This window comes from Ixodes scapularis, unplaced genomic scaffold (genome assembly GCF_016920785.2).
Source record: "Ixodes scapularis isolate PalLabHiFi unplaced genomic scaffold, ASM1692078v2 PGA_scaffold4__175_contigs__length_147842914, whole genome shotgun sequence".
NCBI classification, from domain to species: Eukaryota; Metazoa; Arthropoda; class Arachnida; order Ixodida; family Ixodidae; genus Ixodes; species Ixodes scapularis.
In genome coordinates this window covers 146,849,540-146,873,481 of record NW_024609879.1, presented here as the reverse complement: position 1 = coordinate 146,873,481, position 23,942 = coordinate 146,849,540, and the positions used below count along the sequence as shown (strand labels likewise).

Below are 23,942 nucleotides of genomic sequence, written 5' to 3'. Positions count from 1 at the left end.
TTCTTCTTTCTTCTCTTCGACTTCCTCAACAGTAACTCCCCTTTGTACACACCACCCGTTGCTACTAGCGATTGAATGGTTCAGTGAGGTCTTCGGGGATCTATACCCGGAGCTGCCTTCGTGTTGTGCGGGTGTGTTGGAAAGATGACCAAACTTGGTCATTTTGAGGAAGTAAATGTATTGTAGGGTGTGCGCAAAAATTGATTTTTAATGAGGTAACTAGTTATTTTATATTAATTATCCAGTGAAAAAAGAACTAACTGGTGTTGCTGGATCAGAGTGACAATACTGCGTTGGTTAAACATGCGTAACGCGCGCTAGGTCTTTTTTTTTATTTTTTAGCACAAGTTTGTACAATCCTGCCTGTCCGCACCTAGCTTTCTATCGAAGAAACGATAGCTGACTATAGGGGCTCTAACCTGGACACTTGGCGGAAAAGTCGGCGAGAAGTCAGGCGACTGTGATTGGCCGGCGTCAAGGTTCAGTGCGGCGTCGGCCAATCAGGGCTGCCGGATTTCTGGCTGACCTTTTCGTTAAGTGTCCATATTAGAGCCCCAGGCCGTTGACGATACCTTTCCTTCAAATTCCAATATTCTTAAGCATACATCAAATGTCAATATTTATTCACCTGTGTGAATGCAAATACGAGCTCTAAAGGGGGCACTTCTAGTTAGATAGTGCAAGCATTACTTAAAGAGACGAACTACCAATGTACCATCGGGTACGAATGAAATGCGAAGAGCGGAGTGCGTGGCGTTCCATACGTGCTCCGCAACAGAGGCAACGAGCAACTGATGAAATTGCGGAGTGGAGAGAATGACAACGAGGTTATGCACATCTGAGTAGGCGCGCACCCTCGCAGCAGCCCTTTCAAACCCGCAGTTTTATCAGTTCCTAGTGGCTTCTATACTTTGTTTCACCTGAAGTCCAGACGCCACCGACGCTACGAGCTGCACCAACCAGACAACGTCTAAAACGCACGGTCATGGTGTTCGTCATGCTTTTGTAGTGTTCTATCATCTCTGACCAATCATAAACGAAGAAAAGGCCCAGTGATTTGCGCTTTTGACGCTTCTTGATTGGTCTTATTAGTTCGTAGCGTCGGCTACGTCTGCACTTAAGCTGAAACGAAGTCTAGGTAGCGCAACATGTATCGTAAATAACGCGCTCCGCTGTTTGCATTCGATTCGTATTCGATAGCACTGGCTTCCTGCTTCTTAGAAAGAAGACAATGATGCCATTATTTTCTGTAATCTACAATAACATTTCAAGCAATCGACATTCAATGACGTTTTTCCGCCATATGGGAATTTGTTTCTCGGAAACGATAGGCGTGCGGACTGCTATTGTCCCAGGTCCTCTGGGTGTGCCAATTCGAAGCTTGCTGGAATTTCTTCAAGCTGAATACACACCTTTTTCTGCCTCTCTATCAACATCACTCGCATTGTTCAGAAACGCCTACGTGTTTTAACGCGTCAGAGGTCACTCAGGCAAGGGCAAAATCGAATCTCATGTCCGAGAACTGACGCCACTGCTGCTTGGACCTACAAAGAGCGAAATATTGAATTCGACCGATAGCAAAAGACTATTGCATTACATACAATAAATTCGACTTTGTGGTTAACAAGATAAGCAAGTGCACAAGTCCTACATTAATTTTTGGAACCCGTTTGAGGACGACTTTTGGGTTTTCAGTGACTAACAACCAAAAAATACAGAGGAGCAAACAATATACAACTTCAAATCAATGATTCAAGCTAACACGGTGATGTCATTGGTGTAAGTAATTTGGGACCCACGAAAAGAGCTTCAAGACCACGGGCATATTTATAATTTTTATTCATTCCAATACAATCTGTTATTAGAAGTTGACCTGTCCCAATAAACAACCTAGACTTTCTTGCTTTTGCACTCCTGTGCCTTTACGCGTTAATATAAAGCGCTCTTTCCCTCCACCCCCCCCCCCCCCAAAAAAAAAAGAGGACAAAACAATTATTGTATCTTTTTACCACAAAAATGTATCGTCAAATACTCAGCCACAGCCCAAATGTAGCTGCAGCAGTCTAAACCAGATGCCAAAGTTTCTAAACTAACCGTTATCTTATTCAAACCTTATAAGCCAGCTTCGAAACTTTTTAAGGGAAGATCATTCTCGTCGAAGCCCACAATACGAGGATGCATGGCGTGAACTACCGGAAATGTACCCAATTTTCCATTATTATTCGCACCAAATAACTCAGAACTTTTGAATAAGAGAATAGTTATTTCTGAAACTTTGGCGTTTCGTCCGGACCGCCAGTGCTACATTTGGACCCGGACTGAGCGTTCGGCGAGGCTTCGGTTATTTTTGCTGTGGAAAAGAAAACTACCTCTTTTTCGGGGACTGCCTGTACATCAACAAATAGATTACACAGCAGTGCAAAAAGCAAAAAGGTTTTGTCGTTTAGTTGGGCAGGCCAACTCCTAACATTGACACATTGACATTGCATTGCAGTGAAATGGATGAAAATAATTACTATGATTTTGCTCTGCAAGTTATTTTCCTTGTCCAAAATGACTTGGACTAATCGCAACACATTGTCAACTCTAATCATCATTGAAGAGTTGTATAAAGTTTACTCCTCTCCGCCTTTTTTTTTTATAAGTTAGTTGCTCAAAACTAGATGTTCTTAAAGTCCTTACGGACGACACCAGATTCAAACTATTGCGCCGACTAAAGGTTATTCATAGGACAACAGGGTCTGAATTCCGCTATTCAGAAAAGGATGTTCTCATGTGCACACAAACAGATGAATGCGATTAAAAATAAAACAAATTCGGCAAATTAAAATATTCAGTAAGAAAGTCTACTTTGATTACTATCATGTTATACGCTGTAAGAGTTTTGCAGTGCTCTGTATCCTTGTAAACTTTTTAAAACTTAACTACTTTGGAGGATACTGTACAATTTTGCTCTGTCGTCTGAATGATGCACACTGTCCTTTTGCACCTTAGTTGTTGAACAAGAGCAACCAGGACGTCATGTTCTAGCCAAGTAGATAGTGGCCAGCACTGAAGCAAGAGCCGATCTCTGGGTAGTTGTTTTTCATTTTGCGGGCAAGTTAATAAATCATTTTGCTTTGAACATTAGGTGGTATGCGCACATCAGCTTAATAAAAAAAAACACGAATGGTGATTCGAGAGAGTCAATTGTATCTACCTTGTGCCACGATGCCTTTTCAACAACCGCAAGTTTTCACTTGCAATCTAAGTGCTTAAATATGATGTAGACAAAGTTAAGTCACCCAAGCGCTTTGATGACACCTCCAGTCAATCATATTGTCACGAATTAAGGCGACGAGAAAGCAAAGAGTAAACTGAAAATAAAGGTTTAATGGGCGAACTACGAGGACGACTTCGGGTCGTGGCTGGCGGCGTCCTGATGGGCGAGTTCCGTCGGGGAGCACCTCGTAGTTCAAGTCCCCAAGGCGGCGGATGACCTTGTAGGGTCCGAAGTAGCGTTTTAACAGTTTCTCGCTGAGGCCGCGGCGGCGAATGGGCGTCCACACCCATACCCTGTCTCCGGACTGGAACTCCACGTCGTGGCGGCGAAGGTTGTACCGGCCAGCGTCCACACGTTGCTGGTCCTTTATTCGAAGACGGGCTAGCTGGCGTACATCTTCTGCGCGTTGGGTGACCAGCTGGGCGTCGTCAGTGCCGTCGTCCGTCGGGTCGTGGGGCAGCATGGAGTCCAGCATCGTCGTCACCTTTCTGCCGTGCACCAGCTGAAAGGGTGTAATGCCGGTAGTTTCTTGAATCGCCGTGTTGTACGCAAACGTGACGTAGGGCAACACTTCATCCCACGTCTTGTGTTCCACGTCCACGTACATCGAAATCATGTCGGCGATGGTCTTGTTTAGTCGCTCCGTCAGCCCGTTGGTCTGCGGGTGGTATGCCGTGGTGCGGTGGTAGTCGGTGTGGCTCAGGCAGAGTATCTCTTGTGTCAGTTGCGCCATGAACGAGGATCCTGGGTCCGTAATCACGACTTGGGGAGCGCCGTGTCGGAGGACGATAGACTCCACGAAGAACTTGGCTACTTTCACGGCGGTCCCCGACGGGAGTGCTTTTGTCTCGGCGTACCTGGTGAGATAATCAGTTGCCACGATTATCCACCGGTTTCCCTGCGTCGACGACACGCTGGACCGGTTGCGCCGCTCCCGATACTTTTCGTCGATGGACCTTAAGAGTGGCTACTGGCAGATCGAAGTCGACGAACGAGACCGAGAAAAGACTGCCTTCGTCACGCCCGACGGACTGTTTGAGTTCAAGGTGATGCCCTTCGGACTGTGCACGGCGCCGGCAACGTTCCAACGTGTCATGGACACCGTCCTGGCAGGCCTCAAGTGGCAGAGCTGTCTCGTTTACCTCGACGACGTGGTATTCTCGACCAACTTCGACGAGCATTTGCGACGCTTTCGTGCCGTTTTTGAGGCAATCAGGACCGCAGGACTCACCTTTAGGCCGACGAAGTGCCGGTTTGCCTACGGCGAACTGAAGTTCCTGGGCCACGTTGTGAGCAACGAAGGTGTAAGTCCTGACCCTGAGAAAACTCGCGCCGTAGCGGCCTTTCCACCGCCCACCGACAAAACGGCCGTCCGAAGGTTCCTTGGACTTTGCGCATACTACCGGGTGCGGAGTACCGCATGCCCATGCAGCGTTCCCTTCCAAGAGCCCGCAGTGCAAGTCCGGTTCCAAGCCCAGTGAGAAGACCACTCCCCGCGGAACCCGAAACTCGGACCAGCCGGCGCATCAAGAGAGAGGTTCTTGAATACGGTTCGTTACTGCACAAGTTCCCCACATTAAACGTTTATTTATTCCTGTTTATTTCTTGTTTATTGCTCACCACCCGTGACATTTTGGTGGAGGTGCGGGGTACAAAACGCGGGCAGCTGCTTATCTACCGTGCGTCACTAATTTGAAAGTTCGGCAAAGAAGGTTCGAGCGTCGCGCGCTCGGGGCGAGGATGAACTGGCACTTTCGAGAATAACAAAGCAGAGGGAAAGTTATGTCTGCTGCGAGGATGACTGGGAATCTTCTAGAAGACCGTGACCAAGCGTTGCCTTCTCGGCTCTGCGGGCGGCAATGTCTATATTCTATATTCACACCTTCCAAACAAATCGAGGTGATTGGGCCAAAATAAAGCATCCCGCCAAAACAAAAATTCTAGCCAAACGGGCATATAGACAAATTGGAGATTCTAGCCAAATCGGGCAGTCAACAAATTCAAAGCGTTTTGCCGAATTGTTTTGTTTGTTTGTTTGTTTTTCAGAAAAATTGAGCCATCAGCCAAACGAATACCTCAGCCTGATCTATACCCTAATACCCACAGCCTCAGTCATGTAGATTCCAAGTACCGAAGCACTCCCCCTCCCCAACCTTCTGGCCCCCAAATTCCTGGTTATAGAATTTGCTTCTTAAGCCTGTTGTCTTTGTCTTGTTGCAGTTCAGACCGCGCACTGTTATGATTATTTGTTTCCGCGCGAGGCTTGAGCGCACGCTATTTTTCTCATTGGGATAATTGTAACAAATACTATGTTCCCCGATTATGTTCCCCGACCATTCTGGGTAACATTACCGGTTTTATATTGTGCACAATCAAGCTTTCTCTAATTTGATTCGTGTAATTTCCGGTGGACACGTCCGTTCTATCGCCATCTCGTTTCTTTGTTTACCTCGAAGCAAATGACCGCTCATTAAATCATTTTTGTTGGAACGCCTGCCTCTACTATTTCATCTGCGCGACAATAATAATTATATTTTGCGCGTGCAGAATCTGAGAAATATATTTGGTCATCGCAAAAGTCTTATTCGTCATTTTAGTGGTTGAAACTAAAGCACGAAAGAAGAATTGAAGGATGTAGTGGTAAAATTGTAAAAGAAATAAAAATAAACACTTGCAATATGTGCATGTAATTTTCACTCCATCAAATATATATTAACAAAAAGATAGATCCATTGTATACGTCATCCAACATGCAGTGCACTCTGCTTCGACACGTAGCAAAAAAGGAGGCTGTGGCAGTTTGCACCCTTGATTGCGTCATGAATAAAAAATAAACAGATTGTGGTCATAGTTCCTTGCCACGCCTAATGCATTCCCGGTATATAAGAAAGAAAGAAACCTCCTGGTGGTATAGACTACGTGTCATTCGTTGTACTAAGAGAGAGCTACGAAGATGTTCACACTGAAGTTCTTTATTCTCTTCGTACTCGCTGTATTATGTTTTGGTAAGAATATGCCATTTTGTCTTTCTTGTTAGCAAATATTTCCATTTCGCTTACTTTCGTTTACAGCTCACTGGATTTGTTCCCTTTGTATATTTTTACACATTTCCAGGTTTCTTAGATATACAGGGTGTCACAAAAGAAAATTTACACGGTCTGTTTTACCGGAAACATAAACTAGGCATCGCCGGACGCTCATTCTCCGCCCAAAGGTAGCAATAGAGGTCACAACCAGATGCCAAAGTTTCAGCCCGATCCGATAACTTAATCAAAAGTTATAAACGATTTTCTGAAAATTTCAATGGGAAAATGGCGGCCGACGGAGTTTTCAAACACATGGGGCTCTATGGCACCAGAAACCGAAAACAGGCAAAAATGGGCTCCATTTTCCCATTGAACTTTTCAGAAAATCGCTTATGACTTTTGATTAAGTTATCGGATCCGGCTGAAACTTCGGCATCTAGTTGTGACCTATAGCTCTACCTTTGGGCGGAGAATGAGCGCTCGGCGATGCCTAGTTTATTTTCGCGGTAAAAAAGACCGTGTAAATTTTCTTTTGTGACACCCTGTACTTCCAATGGGATGTAGCATATGAATCGTGGAAACACAATATCCGCTTTGTAGCAGCAAAACTGAAACGTATAGCTATCACTGGAGCTTAAATGGCTAGATCGGGCACTTTTTTTTCTTTTAACATATAGAACGCTACCAAATTAAATGTACTACTCTACAGCATAGTTTTCCACATAATAGTGGCTACCTACAGCTTCCTATCATATATTCCTTCGGAAATACCTTAGAAAAAAAAGTTGGGCCTCGAATCCACGCTGTGAAAGCGGTTGGCCAGCGAAGCTGTGGTATCACCTGCAACGATTGCCCACTGCACCGTACCAAAAGATTGATGAAAGAAAAGTAAATGCACACTACCAAAACTTTTTTATATATGTGAAAAACTTCGTCCTCTGCCGCTGCCGCGGCAGCTTATGAAACCATTCTCTTTACCGCGAAACGCATGCGGGGAGCGCTACGTGCTTCGTAATGTTGACGCGCGCCTTAGCATCTATCATGTGGTTTTGACACTAGTTCTGTGGCTTTCTTATTGAAACAAGTGTCAAAGCCATATGGTGGATAATAAGGCACACGCGAACGATGCTAAGGTGCGCGTGATGGTTTTTAGTCGACTACTGTTCTGTCGACGGAAAAAAAAGATATCCGACCAACGAGTCATATACAGCTTCGCTGTAGAACTTTATCCTTCAGATTTGGCCTGCCTCTGCACCCATGTAATAGTGAGTGTCATCTAACAATGGCAAAAAAGGTTTTTTGTCATTGTTAACTGTCGTTCGCCTAACCACAGTTAAAACGGCTCGTGTAACTAGGGTATAACCTACGTATCGAGCATAACCGGGAAGTAGCCTGTGCTTATGAAACAACTCATTCCCTAAATACAGTCGCAAGTCATTTCGACTTACTGTTCTCACATCTGTACTGTATTGCACTGATCACCACCTATAAACGAAAGAAATTATATCAAGAGAAGTAGTCAAAGCCAGTTAATTTCTCATTGTGAGACATGGTAACATAATTCTAAAGCATATAAAAGCATTTTCGACTATTTAATACTTTTCGTTACCCTCGAAAAGTGTATAAATAAAACCCTAGGGTTATATGCTCTAATTAAAAAGTAAGAAATTGAAGTTACTTATCGTGACGATTAACACCTGTTAAAATATATCCTTCTTAATAAAATTAGCGCAAAGACAAGGGAGGAAGAACGTAGAGACAAGGATAGAGCGCTAATTTTACCAAGATGTATAACCAACAAGCCCACCGGATGATTTTAATATAGAATATCCCCTTGACCGCGTAACTCATATGCACAGACCGCGTTTGCATAGCTCTGGCTGCTTTTTTTAACACACTGTAAAGCCTAAATAACACCTTGTATAAATCATGGCTCGATCAAAACTCGTAAATTCCACCTTTTCGCATTTTATTTGTGCGCCTCACTTGCCCGTGGGAGCGGTAACGACGGTGTCGCTAGGATCTCTATCCGCCCATATTTTCTCGCGTGCGGGTAACGGACAAGTTCTACTTTCAAACGACGTTCTTCTGTGGGGCTAGTGAAATTATCAATCTAAGAACATTAATTATAAACAGAGACGCGTTCCAGGCACAACCGCTAAACTGCTTGCAAGGCAAGTCAATTCACTTTTTTTTTAATTGTGGCTTCTAGAGGTTCTGTGGCGAAAAATGTGTTCACGTTTCATGAACTCACGAGCGACCATGAGAGGCTTTCAATCAAGAGGCTCAATGCAGCTCTCGTGGTGTGCACACGTGTTCACTGTCCAAAGCTCTCAAGCCGGCAATTTCTGAAAATTGTAAATCCTTTTGATTGTGTCCTGACTGCAGCCCGTCTGGAAGCCCCTGGGAAACATATCGCCTACAAATGTCATTCTGCCACACTTTTAGATACCACGGCTAAGAATTTGATGATTGGAGTAAACAGCCCCATAATGCAAAAGATGACATCCGTGAAGTCATACCACAGGCGTCTTTTCATCGAATGAATGCACTGCCTAATCCTGTTTTAGGTGTTCTTGCGAGATTTGTTGGGTTTCATCAGTCAACGGAAAATATTTTATGCACAGCACATTTATTAGCGTACAACTTCAACTAAGAACTAGATTTAGTCTGCTCCGCCACCTCAGAACCTCCTTCGTTTCTCTTCAAATTAATGTTTGAGAATATGGTTTATTCATGGTTTATGGAATGTTTACGTTTCCTTTTTCAGGTTCTGGGAACGGTGAAGGTGAAGCTAAACCATCTGGAGCAGGTAATTTATTATTTCCACTTCCATCTTCTGTTTTCAATTTATAAACATTTTATGAAGCGCTTTCAACAGTCAGTCACTGGCAAATAGTTCTTTGTTTCTGTCCTATTCTTGCATTGTCTTTTTTATGACTGCTGCAATAAGTATTATGCATTACTTAGTGACAATCATACCCCGAACTTAACAATTAAAAATGGTGGAATTTAATATTGACGCCTATGAAGAATGCTACGTGTGAACATTATTAATTTTGAATATGAAAAAGAACCGATTAGACAACCACCTCTGTTTCTACTTAAATTGGGCATGAAGCGAAAGTTAGAAAAGTGCGGGCCATCCGAAATAAGTGTGAATAGCGTAAGTGTTCAATGTCCATCACCTCAACACTGGAATGCACAGAATGCCGAAATACATACACATAAAATGCCGTACAAAGTAAAAGTATTTGCAGGTTCTGACACTTTCAGAGGCCAATGTCTTCAATATAACAGACGCCATTTCGAACTATATGTCCTCAGCCGGTGTCGATTTTAGGGTATTTTACCCTATAAAAACATCACACATATCGGTTTGGACAAAATAGGTTAAATTTAGTACGTTCATCCTCTTCTTTGCCTCAACACACAGAAGTGGAAATTAATAATCCAGATATGGTATGATACTAATATATTTTAAGGTTCAAAAGTGTCTTGCCATTTTCACTGTAAACAACAAAAAAAGTCTTATCGTGAAGTAAAAACGTGCTATCGTCTTTCGAGACGTCATCTGGTCATTTCTCTGAGGGAAGTAATGGCGGCTATAAGACCGATACAAATAAGTGCCTTTAGGTAGGGCTCTGCGTGTCTGGAGAAATCCGAAAAACTCCGAAAAACACTTTGCGCAAGCGTCGATTTTTACGGTCCAGTTTAGATCGAGCCTAGTGACTTTGGACACACTATATATACATGTAACGGTATAGATAAGGGGGCGAGTTGATACTTATTAGCACTGAAGCAGTGCAAATGCACACGGAGTCACGGACGAAGCAGCGTGTAAAGTTTCTCGCTTCGTCCGTGTCCAGTTGCGATGTTTCAATATGAGTATATGTGCTTTCCTTGAAAAGTATCAGACACAATGTTTTAAGTAAATACAGGTACATACTCATTGAATGTACTTACAGTAAAGTACAAGTCTTGTGAATCTACTTGAAATGCATTTCAAGCATAATGTACTTAAATTACTTTTCAACACTGCAAATATCAGCACATCTTTGTTGACGAAATAGTCTAATAGCCCTGAATTCAGAAGAATCGTTAACTCGCATTCCCACAAGGCGCGAAGGTCAGTGTCTTATGTAATGTCTGAAAAATCGTTGCACAGTAAGTAATACTTTTCACCAGTTTCGTCTGAGTTTGGTCAACGCTTTCAGCCGCGCTGGGCTGAGTCGTGCATGTCACGAAGACAAACGAAATGTAGGTATTGTCTTCCTGGCGACCATCTCATTTGCATTCAGGCACTAAAATATACAAAAGCCTTGGGCTGATTTTGCTCGCACACGTCTCTTGGTTAGTCCCGGTCGAGTGCAGTTAGTCTTCATGTTTTACAAACGGTACCTAGCTTGAACCAAATTGTCTCTTCGGGGAGCAAATAAGAGTTCAGAGGACCAAATGATGCACTTAGTCGTTTAAAACCATAATTTTGTGTCCCTAAAAAAATGTTAGTGTTTTCTTATTATTATTCATCTTAAAAATAAACTACGCATCGCTGAACGTTCACTCTCCGCCCAAATGTAGCTTTAGCGGTCTAGACCATATGCCCGAAGATTCAGGATTTGCTGTCATGTGGTTCAAGAGTTATGAGTTATAAGTGATTTTCAAAAGTTTACACTGAGAAAATGACGGCAGAAGGAGCCCACAAATTTATGAGGATGAATGGAAACAGCTACAGGGAACGGCCCCTACGTTTCAACGTTTCGAAAAGCCGGTCGTATTTTTTTTTTTTTTTTTAATAAGGTAACAGTTATTTCTGAAAGTTAGGTATTTTGTCTGGACCGCTAGTGCTACAGTTGGGCGGAAAGTGAGCGATTGACGATGCACAAATTATTTTCGCAGTAAAAAAGGGCCAGTATATTTTTATCAGGGGGAGAGAGAGAGAAAACCTTTATTTTCGCTCCGAGTCCGGAGCTCCTTTATCAGGGATATGCTGCATTTAAGCTATGCCACCCAAGCCATAATCATCGTATATACCTATCAAAGTCACAACAACGTCATAAACGAGCCTTCCTTGTAAGTATCACGCACGTTTGACCTCGGAAATCCCTCAAAACCTTCGCTCTTGTGAAATGCAGTTCCAGAATCACCGCATAGATGGCGCCAGCGAGAAAGTGTGTTCACTAATCCTAAGATATTTTAAGAGGTTTCAACAGACCTCGTCTCTCCCGGTCCTACTCGGTTGCAAGAGTGTGAACGGGCCTTCAGCTTCCCACGCTGTGGGAGATGTAACGCCACGTAACCTGCGCGATCTCTACACCGGTTCAGTTACCCCACTAAATTTGGCGGGGGAAAATTATGTCCCATTTACCTGACGTAATAGGATCCATGCACCAATTCAGTTTACCCGTTAAATATAGAAGTATATTCATTGACATATACGTAGTGCTTTATCCAACGAAGCGACCGTTTGATGTTTCCTAAATAGGTTTAAATAATCGCTCCTTAAATACTGCATTTTATTCATTGTAAAGCTTCAGAGATAAAGGTCGCTGCAAATTTTCATATTGTCCAAATATTGATAACAATAACAAATATAATTGTTTCACTCTAAAAGTAATCTCTGCGCTCTTCAATTCCGTGCATAGTGGAACGCATAACGCATCTGCTCTCGTCAAAGCTACGCTCTACAGAAAATGGTCCTCTACTTCTCAATATTTTTCAACCTTACATCCACCGCTCATATAAATTTGAAAACTACACCCTCCTAAATACTGAAGCTGATTGTTTCTTCTGATTTCAAAACTAGAGGTTACTGACACTGCATTAAGTTTAACTTAGTATCCGGCTGCTAACACGACGTAGACAGTTATGTAACTATATGTAACTTTGTACCTGACTTCTAATACGACTCAAAGTGCAATGCTTTTGCGAGATTATCGGCTGATTTTTATTCATGTTAACTAAAACAAGCAGTCGTAGAACACCGGGGTTAAAACAAACGTGGAGTCTCTTGGCCTTAATTGAAAAGTGTTTGAAGGCAATTTATTGCATTATCGAGAAACTATCGTTTGGAAATAGCCCAATTTTCTTCTCCCGCTTTCACGATTTCTCAGCTAACAGAAACAATAACAATTGTGCTTTTCCTCCTCTTTTGTATTGATCCTGACCGTTTCAACTTGAAGAAAAAGAAAACCGTACACTAGGTGAGTACAAATTTGGTTTAATAGCATTCGGATTTTGCTTAATTTCTCAATTGAATGTTTTATGGGGTATTTGTCAACCATGAAACGTTTATTAAGCTGTTTATAATTTTTTCACCATCCTACGTTTTAGATTCAGTGATAAGTGATACATCCCAATGCGCACCAGAAAAATATATAAAGTGTTCACTCAGAACAAATATAATTGTATTCCATATTCACTGTGACCTGGTACAGAAACGCAAATTACCTTTAAACTCGCCTAAAAATAGAGCAATATCACACGATTAAAAAAGTTTAGCTGATCAGCCATAGGCTATATTAGCCTGTGTTGTAAAGTATTTGAGTATAATATTGCATCTCAGCGGACTTATACGTTGCTGTATCTCAATTTATTTCTTGCGCAAAATAACATATCTACACCTATGGTGTCAATACTATTTGCTAATAATTCCCATGAGTTTTGAAGTGGCGTTCGAATATTTTTCTTTTTTCTATTTATATAATTATTTTGTATCTAGATGTTTTCCTATTAGTTTAACTAAATATGCAAAATGAACCTACCTGACATAATAACATTTAAGTGATTGCGATTGTACTATCGCAATCACGCCTAACCGTGCTTGCGACCGTTAGTTTTCTACCGCGGGACGCTAGGTCTCCGGCATCCAGTGAAACTAAGTGAGGTTGCATGATGCAGATCCACGTGCAAAAAAGATACGTGACAGCTACGAAGTTTGTGTATAACAAGCTCACGTTAAAAAGATCATTATGCTTTTGATCTTTCTCTCATTTGTGCCTTAGGTCACAGCTTTACGCTTTCTGATTTCTGTCAAAAAGATAAATTCGTAAATTTTTTTAACATTGTGAGAATTTAACAGAAAGTGAGGGCGCCAACAAGCTGGTGGAGATTACTAGATATAACACAACACCGAGACTACAGGCATCAAACACGACACACACACACACGCACAAAGTCTCTGGCACAACTACAATTTTATTTCACTTTAAAAGTTGTCACAAAGAAAGGCACAGAAAATCACAAAAGAAGGAAAACAATCACCTAACTGTCTCTCACACCGCGTGAATAAATGTTAGAATAAACATAAGGTATCTTCACGAAAACAGATTGCTGTTTAAGGAACCTTCGCTTGAAACTGGAAGAGTATTCACTCCTCCACCACACACAGCAGTAGGCTACCGCCCCCGTACATCAGCCTCCCAAATCGACGTCACTGTATATTTTCACCGACCGTTTTAGTCTTGCGTCCAGTGTAAAAAAAAAAAAAAAAAAACATTTGCAATAGTCCTTTTTGGTAAAGGAGAACTGCAATGGAACTTTAAATAAAAAGCTCGTGAAATTAACAGGTTTGACTGATTACAATAATCTCCAGGAATTTACCGTACTTGGACATATGAGCGACCATAGCGGAGCGATGAGCGGCAGCCCGGCTATATTTATAAACCAATTTAGCTGCCGAAGGGTTGGACGCAAGCAGATTATTGTCCTTCAATCATTTTAAAGAATGAATCTGCAGCGCTGCAAATGGCCATAACCGTCCAGGTCTGTTGGTATGAAGCCTCATGTGATGTAAAAACGGCTAACCATAATTGTTTTGCTGACATACACTATACAGCTCACAATTTAGATCAACCTTGAGTGTACTCAAGCCCGACCTCACACTCGAAAGCGCGATTGCAATTATTAAAGCTGCGGAGTCGTACGCTTAATATTGGAACGCCAATAAAAGCCCCGCATCTATCCCTTCTATTACGAAATAGGTTGGTTCCTTTATCCCTGATCCCGATGAACGACAACGCTCAAAGCGTCTCATAAAGGATTTCCTCCAATTCGGTCGGCGTTCCGCTGGGTAGCTCATATGTCCAGTGCTTCTTTTGTGATTTTTGTTCTGGGATATTTCTGACAAATGCAGTAACATCAATTATGTTCTGCTTTTCACGACTATATATTGGTAGAATATCCGCATAAAACTCCCGTCGTCAATTGTTATTTCTAAAATAATTGTTGGGGTGCTTCCTGAAGCTAAATTTTCTCATATTTGGATAATATGTATATTTATGTCAACTGCAGGTACTGACGATTTGATAGAAAGCTGACTTGCTAAAACAACACATTTAATTTATTCATTCGTTTACTTTAAAACTGTAAGTATAGAGCACACAAATGAAACACTAAGGTAGAGCAGTGATGGTATATATACCAGAAAAGAATACATGCATTAGTTAAAAGTTAACTTTGTTTTACCTTCTTTTGTGTTGTCTTTTGTGTGCGCTAAACTCGTTGTTTTAGACATTATCAGCCAACTAGCACAAGCTTCAGTATTAACAAGATCCATTCATTCATTCATTCATTCATTCATTCGTGTCTTCATTGATTAATTTAAGTTCTCAAGAGCTGCTAATATCTTAACGATGTACAATATATATATTAACAATTAGTCAATAACAACATAAATGTTTAAAAATTTCATAATTTGTCACATGGCCCGGTGCAGCGGCTATTGACGTTTGCTTAAATTTTGCAATATTTAAGTTTTTTCCATCCAATACCTTGTCTACCTGTTGTGCATCCTTATTTGGGAATTGGGTGATACTAGAAAGGTTAACTAGTTATAAAACTACAGCTATATGAATACGAAGTATTGTTTTGATATCCTTGAAAAGGCTGTAAGGCCTGCAAATGACGAAGTTGAAAATATCATCTGGAACGCCATAAAGATAACTCCATCTTACGACATCTCGCGATGGGCCTTCAACTCTATAGTAGATGACAGGTTAAGAGTTCAGAAAAAGCTCCTCCCACCCCTTTCCTCTTTAGCAGTGCTAACGCTGGAGAGGAGATTGCCTCGCCTCCAGCGTTCGCTCTGCTAAAGTGGAGAGAGGTGGAGGTGCTTCCCCTGATCTTTTAACCTGTCGCCGACTATAGGGAGTATTCACTGGACGCCATATTTGTGGGTTCTGTTTAGAGCGCATGCTCAGAACGAGCTCACCTCAATAGGCTGCTAAGAACGGCACTCTTGGTGGTGCGGAATACACGTTGCAAAAGAACTGTGGAACCTCGCCATCAGCACGCGCTCATCATTCATGCACACAGCTATGGCCGCCAATGAATACTCCCTATAAAGGCCCAACGACATGTGCGCGTTTTTTACGCGCTTCATCAGCGCTTCATTGTCCCTCCGCGTCAGCACGCGCCCGAAGAGAAAAAAGGCGGCTAATTCCATGGGAACGCGCTCCGGCCCGCGTCACTCAAACACTGCGCAGTGTCGCCAGATCGACCAGGCTTAAAACATCGGACAACAACCTGGTTACAGTATATTGGTACTGCACAAAGTTTATTTAGACATTATGAACTTTTTTTTTCAATGCTACGTCAGAGATAATCAACTGTCAATCCCGAAACAGTCGTGTATACGTCGTTGCATCTGCTGCAAAGAAAGGCATCTCGAAAATCAAGAGACGTCAAAAACTACGCACTAGCGCTCTCAGTAACTCCGTATGCAACTAGACAATTAAGATGAAGGGAAATTCAGCAATTAGTGCGATATGTACTAAATAAAAATTACGATATTCTTCCTGCTTTTGTATAAGCTTGAAGGTAGGTTTGTTCTATACGTTCAAAACTTCATATCTGCGTGCTTGAAAACTTAGAAAATTTGAGGAAAGCCAGAAAATAGTTATTGACCGAGAAGAGCGGCACAACAATAAACAAAAAAAAAACATTTTATTGCCCGCGTACTTTTACTGTTTTGCGTGTTTTAACCGCTCGTAAATGGGGCTCATTTTAAAGGCCCGTATATTCCGCAGATTATCAGTATTAGTGTCATCGGGAGGATGGCGCACCTTGAGCAAGCCCTACATTCTTGTCAGGTGTTATTTTTGCTTAGATTCCTCGCTTGTCTTTACATGCCTGAAGTGGGAAATAGGACTGTGCCCGAAATACTGCGAAGTTAAACATCGCTCACTGATCAGATATATACTGCAGCAATTGCACTTTTGTAATATTAATAAAGTTAACCTCTGCTATTCGCTGCGACCCAAGTAACAAATCTGATCCCGGTATTCTCCAACGAAGAGACAAAATGCATGCGCCTTTTCCCATGGGACTGCACAGCAACATCGCAAAAGTAGACTGGTTGCTGTCTGCTTCAATTTGAAACCGAAAGTCTTTTAGACACTAGTGCCAGCTGATCCTCTTGCGCTCACATTACAATAGTTCTATGGCCTCTGCCAGCTAGGCAAGCCACTGCCGGCATCGACGCTCAAGTCTGGCCATGGAGTTAATTTAATAATCTAAAGCGAAATGCCCATGCATGTAGTTCCGCTGCTTGGGGACGAGGAGGCATAGACACGGTCATCGGTGGTCTCCGTAGGACGATACTGCTGGCGTCACTTTGATATACACAAAGAACAAAAAAAAGCATCCCTTCCAAAGTCTGTATATAGTTTTTTCGATAGCTTTATTTTACAGGAAACACCTGCGTCGTGCGTTGGATAAAAATAAAGTTGACGCGCTCTCGTACAATTTCTACTCGTCGTGGCAAAACGAACATGCCAAACCTATCGCCTGCTTTCTTTCGTCGCGTTTTTCGCTCTCTTGTTTTTTGTTGTTTTTGTTTTTTTGTGGTGGGGGAATACTAATGTTAGCCTTCGCGATTTTCCGCGTTTTGCTTCTGTCCTTACCTCCTGGATTTGTTCGAGACGCAAATCGGCGCTTCGCGCACTACGCATTGTTGCGGGTGAGCTCGAGAGACGCGCCCCAACACGGGGGGACACCGACGCGGTTGAGATGCATGAAAACGTCCCATGTTGTTGGGACTTCCCTGGTCCTGAGGGCATCCAAAAATGAGAAAATATCGAAATTTATGTGTGTTTTGATTTGAAACTGTTATGGGCTTACGCAGCCTGTTGGCCGCTATGTTAGGTTTTTCGGCATAGATATTACTCCACTACAAAACTTTTTAGGGCACCCTCATTTATTTAACGCCATCTTTATCGCCATATTAGAACTACCATTTATGAAATGCAGGTACTAGCCACGTTGAAAGTTGTAGAGTATAGTGATATTGAGCAATCATGATCAATCAAGTAGTGCACAGCTCAAAAAAAGCCTCTAAAGAGCCTGAATACAAAATACATTTGTATTTTTCTGTATGTATTACCTGATTTCAAAATGTAAACGTCCTGCAAACATAATATGCAGTGATGAAAAAAAAAATATATGTGCGAAACCATTTTTAGTGCCTCTTATGTGGAACGTGTTTGCCATCACTCTTTCCAGGCCAGGATTTGCCATGGTATATCGGTAATTCGGAGCAAAAGAAACAATACATGATGAAACTCCTCAGTGCGTGCGGAGGACAGAGCCAAGAATACAAATTAAACGAGGTAAGTAATGTAAATCAGTCATACTATATGCCCAAAGAGCCCGAAATGAACTTTTTTTTCCGCTTTTTTGTTAAATTATGTTTCAACCTTTCAGAAACAAATATGGTTCCATAACTGCACATACATTTGTGTGAGAAGGAATACAGCCTTAACTTCTGAAGTTCGTCAAATCCCGGAGGGCATGATTTGCAACCGAGACAAAGGGGTAAGTAGAAAAGTGCAGTTCATAGTGACATACCTTTAACAGATTTCATAGAAGGGCAAAAAAACTAGTTTATTTTCCTTAAAAAAAAACTTCAAATGTGACCAAACCACAACTATTGTTTTTAGTACTTTAGGTCTAGCGTTATCCTTGCTGGTATTTTACTATCTCACCCAATAGCTACTGATCGGATGAAAGCGGTAGGGAACGAGTTTCAGTATTCTCGCCTCCAGTGCGAGCTTCCTACCTTCGATAATGCTTTGGCGTTTTGCGAGCCTCGAGCGTGCACGCGCAGCCAGAGCACGTTGGAAGGCAACGAGAGCATGCTGGACGCCCTCCATTCGAAAGAGGCGACCTACCCTTCTCATCCTGGCAATGACTTAGCTACTTCAGTGTGCACGCTCCACGGCCTGAATATTATTTCCTATTTTTTTTTTCAAAGAATAGAATAGTCTTTATTTTGATGGGCCAAGAGACAGCCCTCAGGGTAATGATTCATACCTTCTAAGGTCCCTATATACTGAAAGGTAGCGCAAGTCATTGTATGAAGTGGAGAAGAAATATTCCTCCTCTTCTATGCACTTTCCTTCTAAAAACAATTGCGTTTCCCCTCGCTTCAATTGGATCGGGCGCGACACTTGACCGTTACCTCCGCATAAAATGTGTATGAATAAACCAAGCTGCCGGCTTGTCAAAACGATCGGTAATGCTAAAAAGTGCCGAAAAGCGTTATGCTGTCTTTTATTTTCGTAACTCGAGTGATGCCGAGTCTGCAAAGGCACTTCTTTATAGACGTTTTTCGTTTACTTTCCTTCCCAGTCACGTGGGTTCCATAACTGGTATGCGGGACGTAAAAGTAATAATACATTTCAACCTAGAATATGCCACAAAATGGAGGTAGGCAACACAAAAATGTGTGACAATCACGCATTTTACGTGAACACCTACCAACGACGTGGACAGGTTAAAACGATGTTTTAACGCATACTGGTAGCGACGACATTCAAGATGGTTGCGCTCTTGTGGAAAATGTGTATAAAATGTTTTAGTAGATTCTGCGCTAAGGATTGCAGCATTGCGGGCCTTGCGGGCGCGTGCTCAATCCATGCTCGAATCGACGGCACGAACTTCCTCCAGCAAAGCGCATTCTGAAAAAAGGGGGTGTAGCCACTACACTCCTTGGCCCATATACGACAGACACCCCAATACTAAAATTCGAAGTACAGCGCACCGAAGTCGAACTGACTGCCCCAACGTTTGCGAAAAGGTTGATGACGGTGCGGTATTACATAGTAAACAGCTAAAGCACGTATCAAAGTCTACTTAAAAGAAACACAAAGGTTTTGCAGTAGTGCCAAAAAAGAACCAGTAACGGTTTTTGCAGACATTCACACCTACTTAAGCTATTTTAATAAGTTGTACAACTCGGCTATCAAGCCGCTTGTAAATTTTGGTAGCGTCGGTTCAACTTCAGTGCGCTGCACGTCCAACTGAAGTTTTGGGGTGTCGTATATGTGACAAGGGGTCTAAGAATATACCTCTTATTTTATTTTATTTTTAGTGTGCAGTCTTTCTCTACGATCTACAAAAACTGTCTATTTACACGCTGGAAGAGGTTCATTCTATTGTGTGCGTTCTCTCAGCCCTTGCTACAATATACGGGTAAACACCATATATTTTTGCAGTACGATTTCATGTTCCAATATACTCAGGCGTCAGGACTACACTGGCTTTTTTATTTTATTTTTTCATCTGCGTTCAGCGGAAGGGGAGAAAGCTTGTTTTTAGACTTGAGCGACTCAGACTCTGATCGCATTAATACATTTGCCGGTCGAGACGTCTTCCCGTGCTTTTTAACTCCAACAAAGGTGCACCAACGCTAGTTTATTCACGTTAGAAAACAGAACTGTCTTCAAATTAAAAAAAAAAAAGAATAATTTCTACTCCGCCGTATGCAATAGCAAACAAGTACGGCCCAGAACGGATAGGCGCGTGCCTACGCGCGCCTTCTTGGTATCCCACAAAAATGGCGGCGGGAAGGTTGGAGGGGGGGGGGGGGGGGGAGGGGAAGGGGGGGAGGAAGATCGTTTTCGACTTAAAGGACGCGAGGAGAGTGGGAGTTGCGCTACCTTTCGGTATACAGGGACCTTACTTCTAACCTGACACAGGCGCCACCTGGTGCCTGGCTCAAGTGGACTACATATCTTGTGACCCGTCAATATGTGTAGCTCTCGGTGCTCGTACCCACATCTAATTTTCTGGTTTTCTTGGACGGATCTTAGGAATTGTGGATCTGGCCGTATTTGAAGGACACATAATATTTTCTGTTTAGTTGGCCTTTAAATTTTTTGATGTTATGTAACATACAAATCGTGCATTCCTTCGGATTTCCTTCCTTTTCTTTGTCAAAGTAATCAAATACAATTTTTTTTTGTTGTCACAAAGTCTGCATTATCTTAAGTTCAGGATAAATAGAAATCTTTGCAACCTCGCAATGCTAGCACTTATGATAAAACAGATTAATATTCCGTTTTTGTCAAGATACCACATTCATACTTAGTTCGACGTGAGCGCGTTGGTGAAGTTAAATAAAAACAGAAGGAATAAACATAGGGACCTAACTTTTTATACAATTTCTAACATTTTAGAGTGAAATTCTTGCATGTTGACCGTATATCATTCTCGGCTACCATTGTAGAGAATAAGCTCTTAGTTACTATTGTAGAGGATGATGTCTTTCATCGATGCGGTGCTGTCAAAAAGAATTGGTGTTAATTAAAAACAAAATATAAATGTGAAGTTGGAGAGCAGGCCCCTAGAGCACTCAATCATTTTTTTTTTTACTTTTTTTGGGGTTACAAGTTTTTGCGCTAGACTTGTTCTGGTCTTATAACTCTGATAAGCGTTAAACATGGCGAGTGCTTAAAAAATAATACTTGCATTTCATCAAGAAAAGCACGGATTCTAGCTTGACTAAGGACTCCCAAAAGCTTCTGGTACCATGCATTCTGAGTTGTCTCCAAGTTTACACTCGTACGGTGATGTGTTGGATTGTTCCTGAATTGCTTGGTCGGTGTTCGCTCTTACTTGCCCTTTCATCAGAAGAGGTGGTGGGTTTCCGGTAAACAGTGATTGACAATGGCGGATGGCAAGGGTATTAAAACGTGATACAGGCACGTGACGCAACCTCAGCGGGAATCACATTAAGGCACCTTATTCAACTACATAGGGCAAGTCAGTTATTTCGTCAATTGAGAGAGATTTTGCAGATCATGTTACACCAGCTGTTCCTACAATTAAAATCATTTGCAGCGGATGCTTCTTACTCAAGTTTTCCCACTTGCTTGTAACCAGCTAACCCCTGAAAAACAATTAACTCAGCGTTCGACCCCATGCGTAGAAGATTAAATTATTCAAGAAAACTTGATACGATACTAATTCGTATAAAGTTAATGTAAAAATTGTTTCAACTAACTGTTTCAGACATGCCCCAAGGAAGGAAACTGCCCCTTGCCAATGTGCTGAAATAGGGCTCTTGAATGAAAAATGAGACTGCCCAGCTGTCTCCCTACAAGTCTGCTAAATAAAAGCCCATTCTAAAAAAAGCGTGCGTACGTGACTCAACAATTTTCGTAATGTTAAACAATAAAGTAAAATAACCTTCAACAAGGGCCCACGAGCCAGCGCCGGTAGGATTGTTTCTGTTATTTCAGCTTGACCTTTCTCTTTTTAATAAATGGGGCTTTACGAAAACAACCTTACGGCACACCCCACCAAAAAAACCTAGAATTAAATTAGAACCCCTAGGGATTTTTAATCTGAAGCGGACGTTAACTCTTTATGATTTCATTGGAAAAAAAAAACACTTCATATTGTTAACACCACGACTTGAATTCGAAGCCACCTTGTAATTCGTTGCACGGCACTTAGCCTTAGAACCACCGAGATAGCTAGCAAATAAAATTAATTGCTGCTCAAGGACATTTTTGAATACTAGAAAGAATAAAACATAAAGGACGGACAAAACAAAAGATGTTTTGTTTTGTCCGTCCGTCATGTTTTATTCTTTCTAGTATTTAACTTTATCACAAACGCGCTCTACAAAAAGGAGATTTTTAAAAGCTCAGCTTTTTGCCCACCTTGCTATTAAAGTGTAACAAGCTTTAAACATTCACTGAACATCTAATACGGCTTGAAAAAAAAAAGCCTTGGATTTTCATTGCCGGCTCAAAGTACAAGGCCGGCAGTAATTTTTAGATTTTAGACAGTTTCATTTACAAATACGGAACGAATACCATAGCCGGTTTATAACTAAACAGATGTGTAGGAAATATTGAGAAACTATTGCAACAACGTAACTAATCGTTTATGTTTATATTCTTCCGCGCAACGGGGTTATTTTTTGGGAAACCTGTACAAAAGCCATGTTTGCTTCCACTAGAGCAGTGGTTCCCAAACATTGATGTTTCGCGGACCCCTTGTGGATCGGCGGAGATGATGAGGGATTCCGTTCGTAGTGAGGGGAAGTGAAATGTATTGGTTAATTATAATAATGATAATAATGATTTAATAAATAACATAGATAAGGGATACTGTGAAGTATATTTCTGTCATTGACCTACACACGAGAAAACTTACCGGAAAACTAGAACTTTCTCCCCAATCTGAAGGAAAAAAAACTTTTATTGTCGAGTTCGACTGATGAGGCCTTCGCGTACCCTCATTTGAGAACTACTGCACGAGTGGAGAGTTAACAATTGCGTGTGTGAATCTACGTCTTTAAGTACCAAATAAGTTATGCCTACCCCCACTAACCGTTTGTGCATCGGTATATAAACCTTAATGCGATTATCAGCAGCATCTTTAATTCTGGGAAAGGGCAGCTCCTTGTTGCCCTTTCCCAGATCCTCTCCCACCGCCATTTTTTCCCACTTCTTATTTCGCTAAACGTAAACAACGTTGAGTTTCAGTAGTCTCGACACACCGGCAACACTGTGAGGCCACTTCCGTTTCCGTTCATAAGAGGAGTCGGAGGCTCAGCGGTATGGTGGTGGTCGTGGCTGTCGCTCTCTTTATTCGGGTGTTTCATATATTGAAGTTGCGAGCAGGAAGTGTGCGTTACTTTTATCGAAACGCGAGTTCCCGCGACAAAATGGAGCGCCACAGATCGGGATTGAGCGCCGAAACCTCGCCGTCGGAACAAGAGTGGTGAGCGCTCCCTAGCCCTTACTAGGATTAGCAGCGTAGTCCGAGCGCACGACCGGCGAGTGTGACAAAATGGTCGACGAAAACAGCGGAGGTTGCCATGGTAATGAGGTAGGCAACACTGGTTTGTCGGCAACAGGTATCACGAACGTTGTCGCCACCCTAAACAGCGGAGCGGCGGAAACATGTAGGCACCCTAGTTTAGTTATGGTCAAGATTGAAATGACTCAGCTAAGCATCATGCCCGGTACCACAGAGTGTCACATCGCCACCATTGTGGGTGGCTAGAGCTGCTTAGACGGGATTACCGCAGCTTTCCAGCACATGGTTTTGAATTGGACGTAGGTCCTTGAAATCTGAAGTTTAATAAAAAAAATACGCTATACCGGGGTAAAAATATGCTGTGTAATTAGGTGATGTGACCTGACTAAACATACAAGCATTAAAGAAAGAATAAAAAAACTTAGCGACAAGGACGGGCACCACAGTTTTTTCAAGAAGCAACAAACATTTACTGATGTATCCTTCAATACGTACGATATCCCTCTTAACTTATTAAACTGAAAAATATACATGAAAACAAACACCAAGAGAAAGACGAAAATCACTCAAAATAAAAGTAAAATAAACCAGAAGAT

At 42.0% G+C, this 23,942-nt stretch overlaps 1 protein-coding gene across 1 annotated transcript in view; it reads left to right on the top strand.

Annotated features, from left to right (window-relative positions):
- The window catches only part of LOC115308730, a 65,250-nt gene extending 43,626 nt beyond the window's left edge, over window positions 1-21,624 (top strand). The window contains exons 6-11 of the mRNA XM_040206730.1: window positions 9,059-9,100; window positions 10,382-10,388; window positions 12,477-12,491; window positions 17,791-17,897; window positions 17,992-18,102; window positions 21,583-21,624. Coding sequence (XP_040062664.1) covers window positions 9,059-9,100; window positions 10,382-10,388; window positions 12,477-12,491; window positions 17,791-17,897; window positions 17,992-18,102; window positions 21,583-21,624 — 324 coding nt within the window. The remainder of the gene's footprint in view (window positions 1-9,058; window positions 9,101-10,381; window positions 10,389-12,476; window positions 12,492-17,790; window positions 17,898-17,991; window positions 18,103-21,582) is intronic.
- The last annotated feature ends 2,318 nt before the right edge of the window (window positions 21,625-23,942 follow it).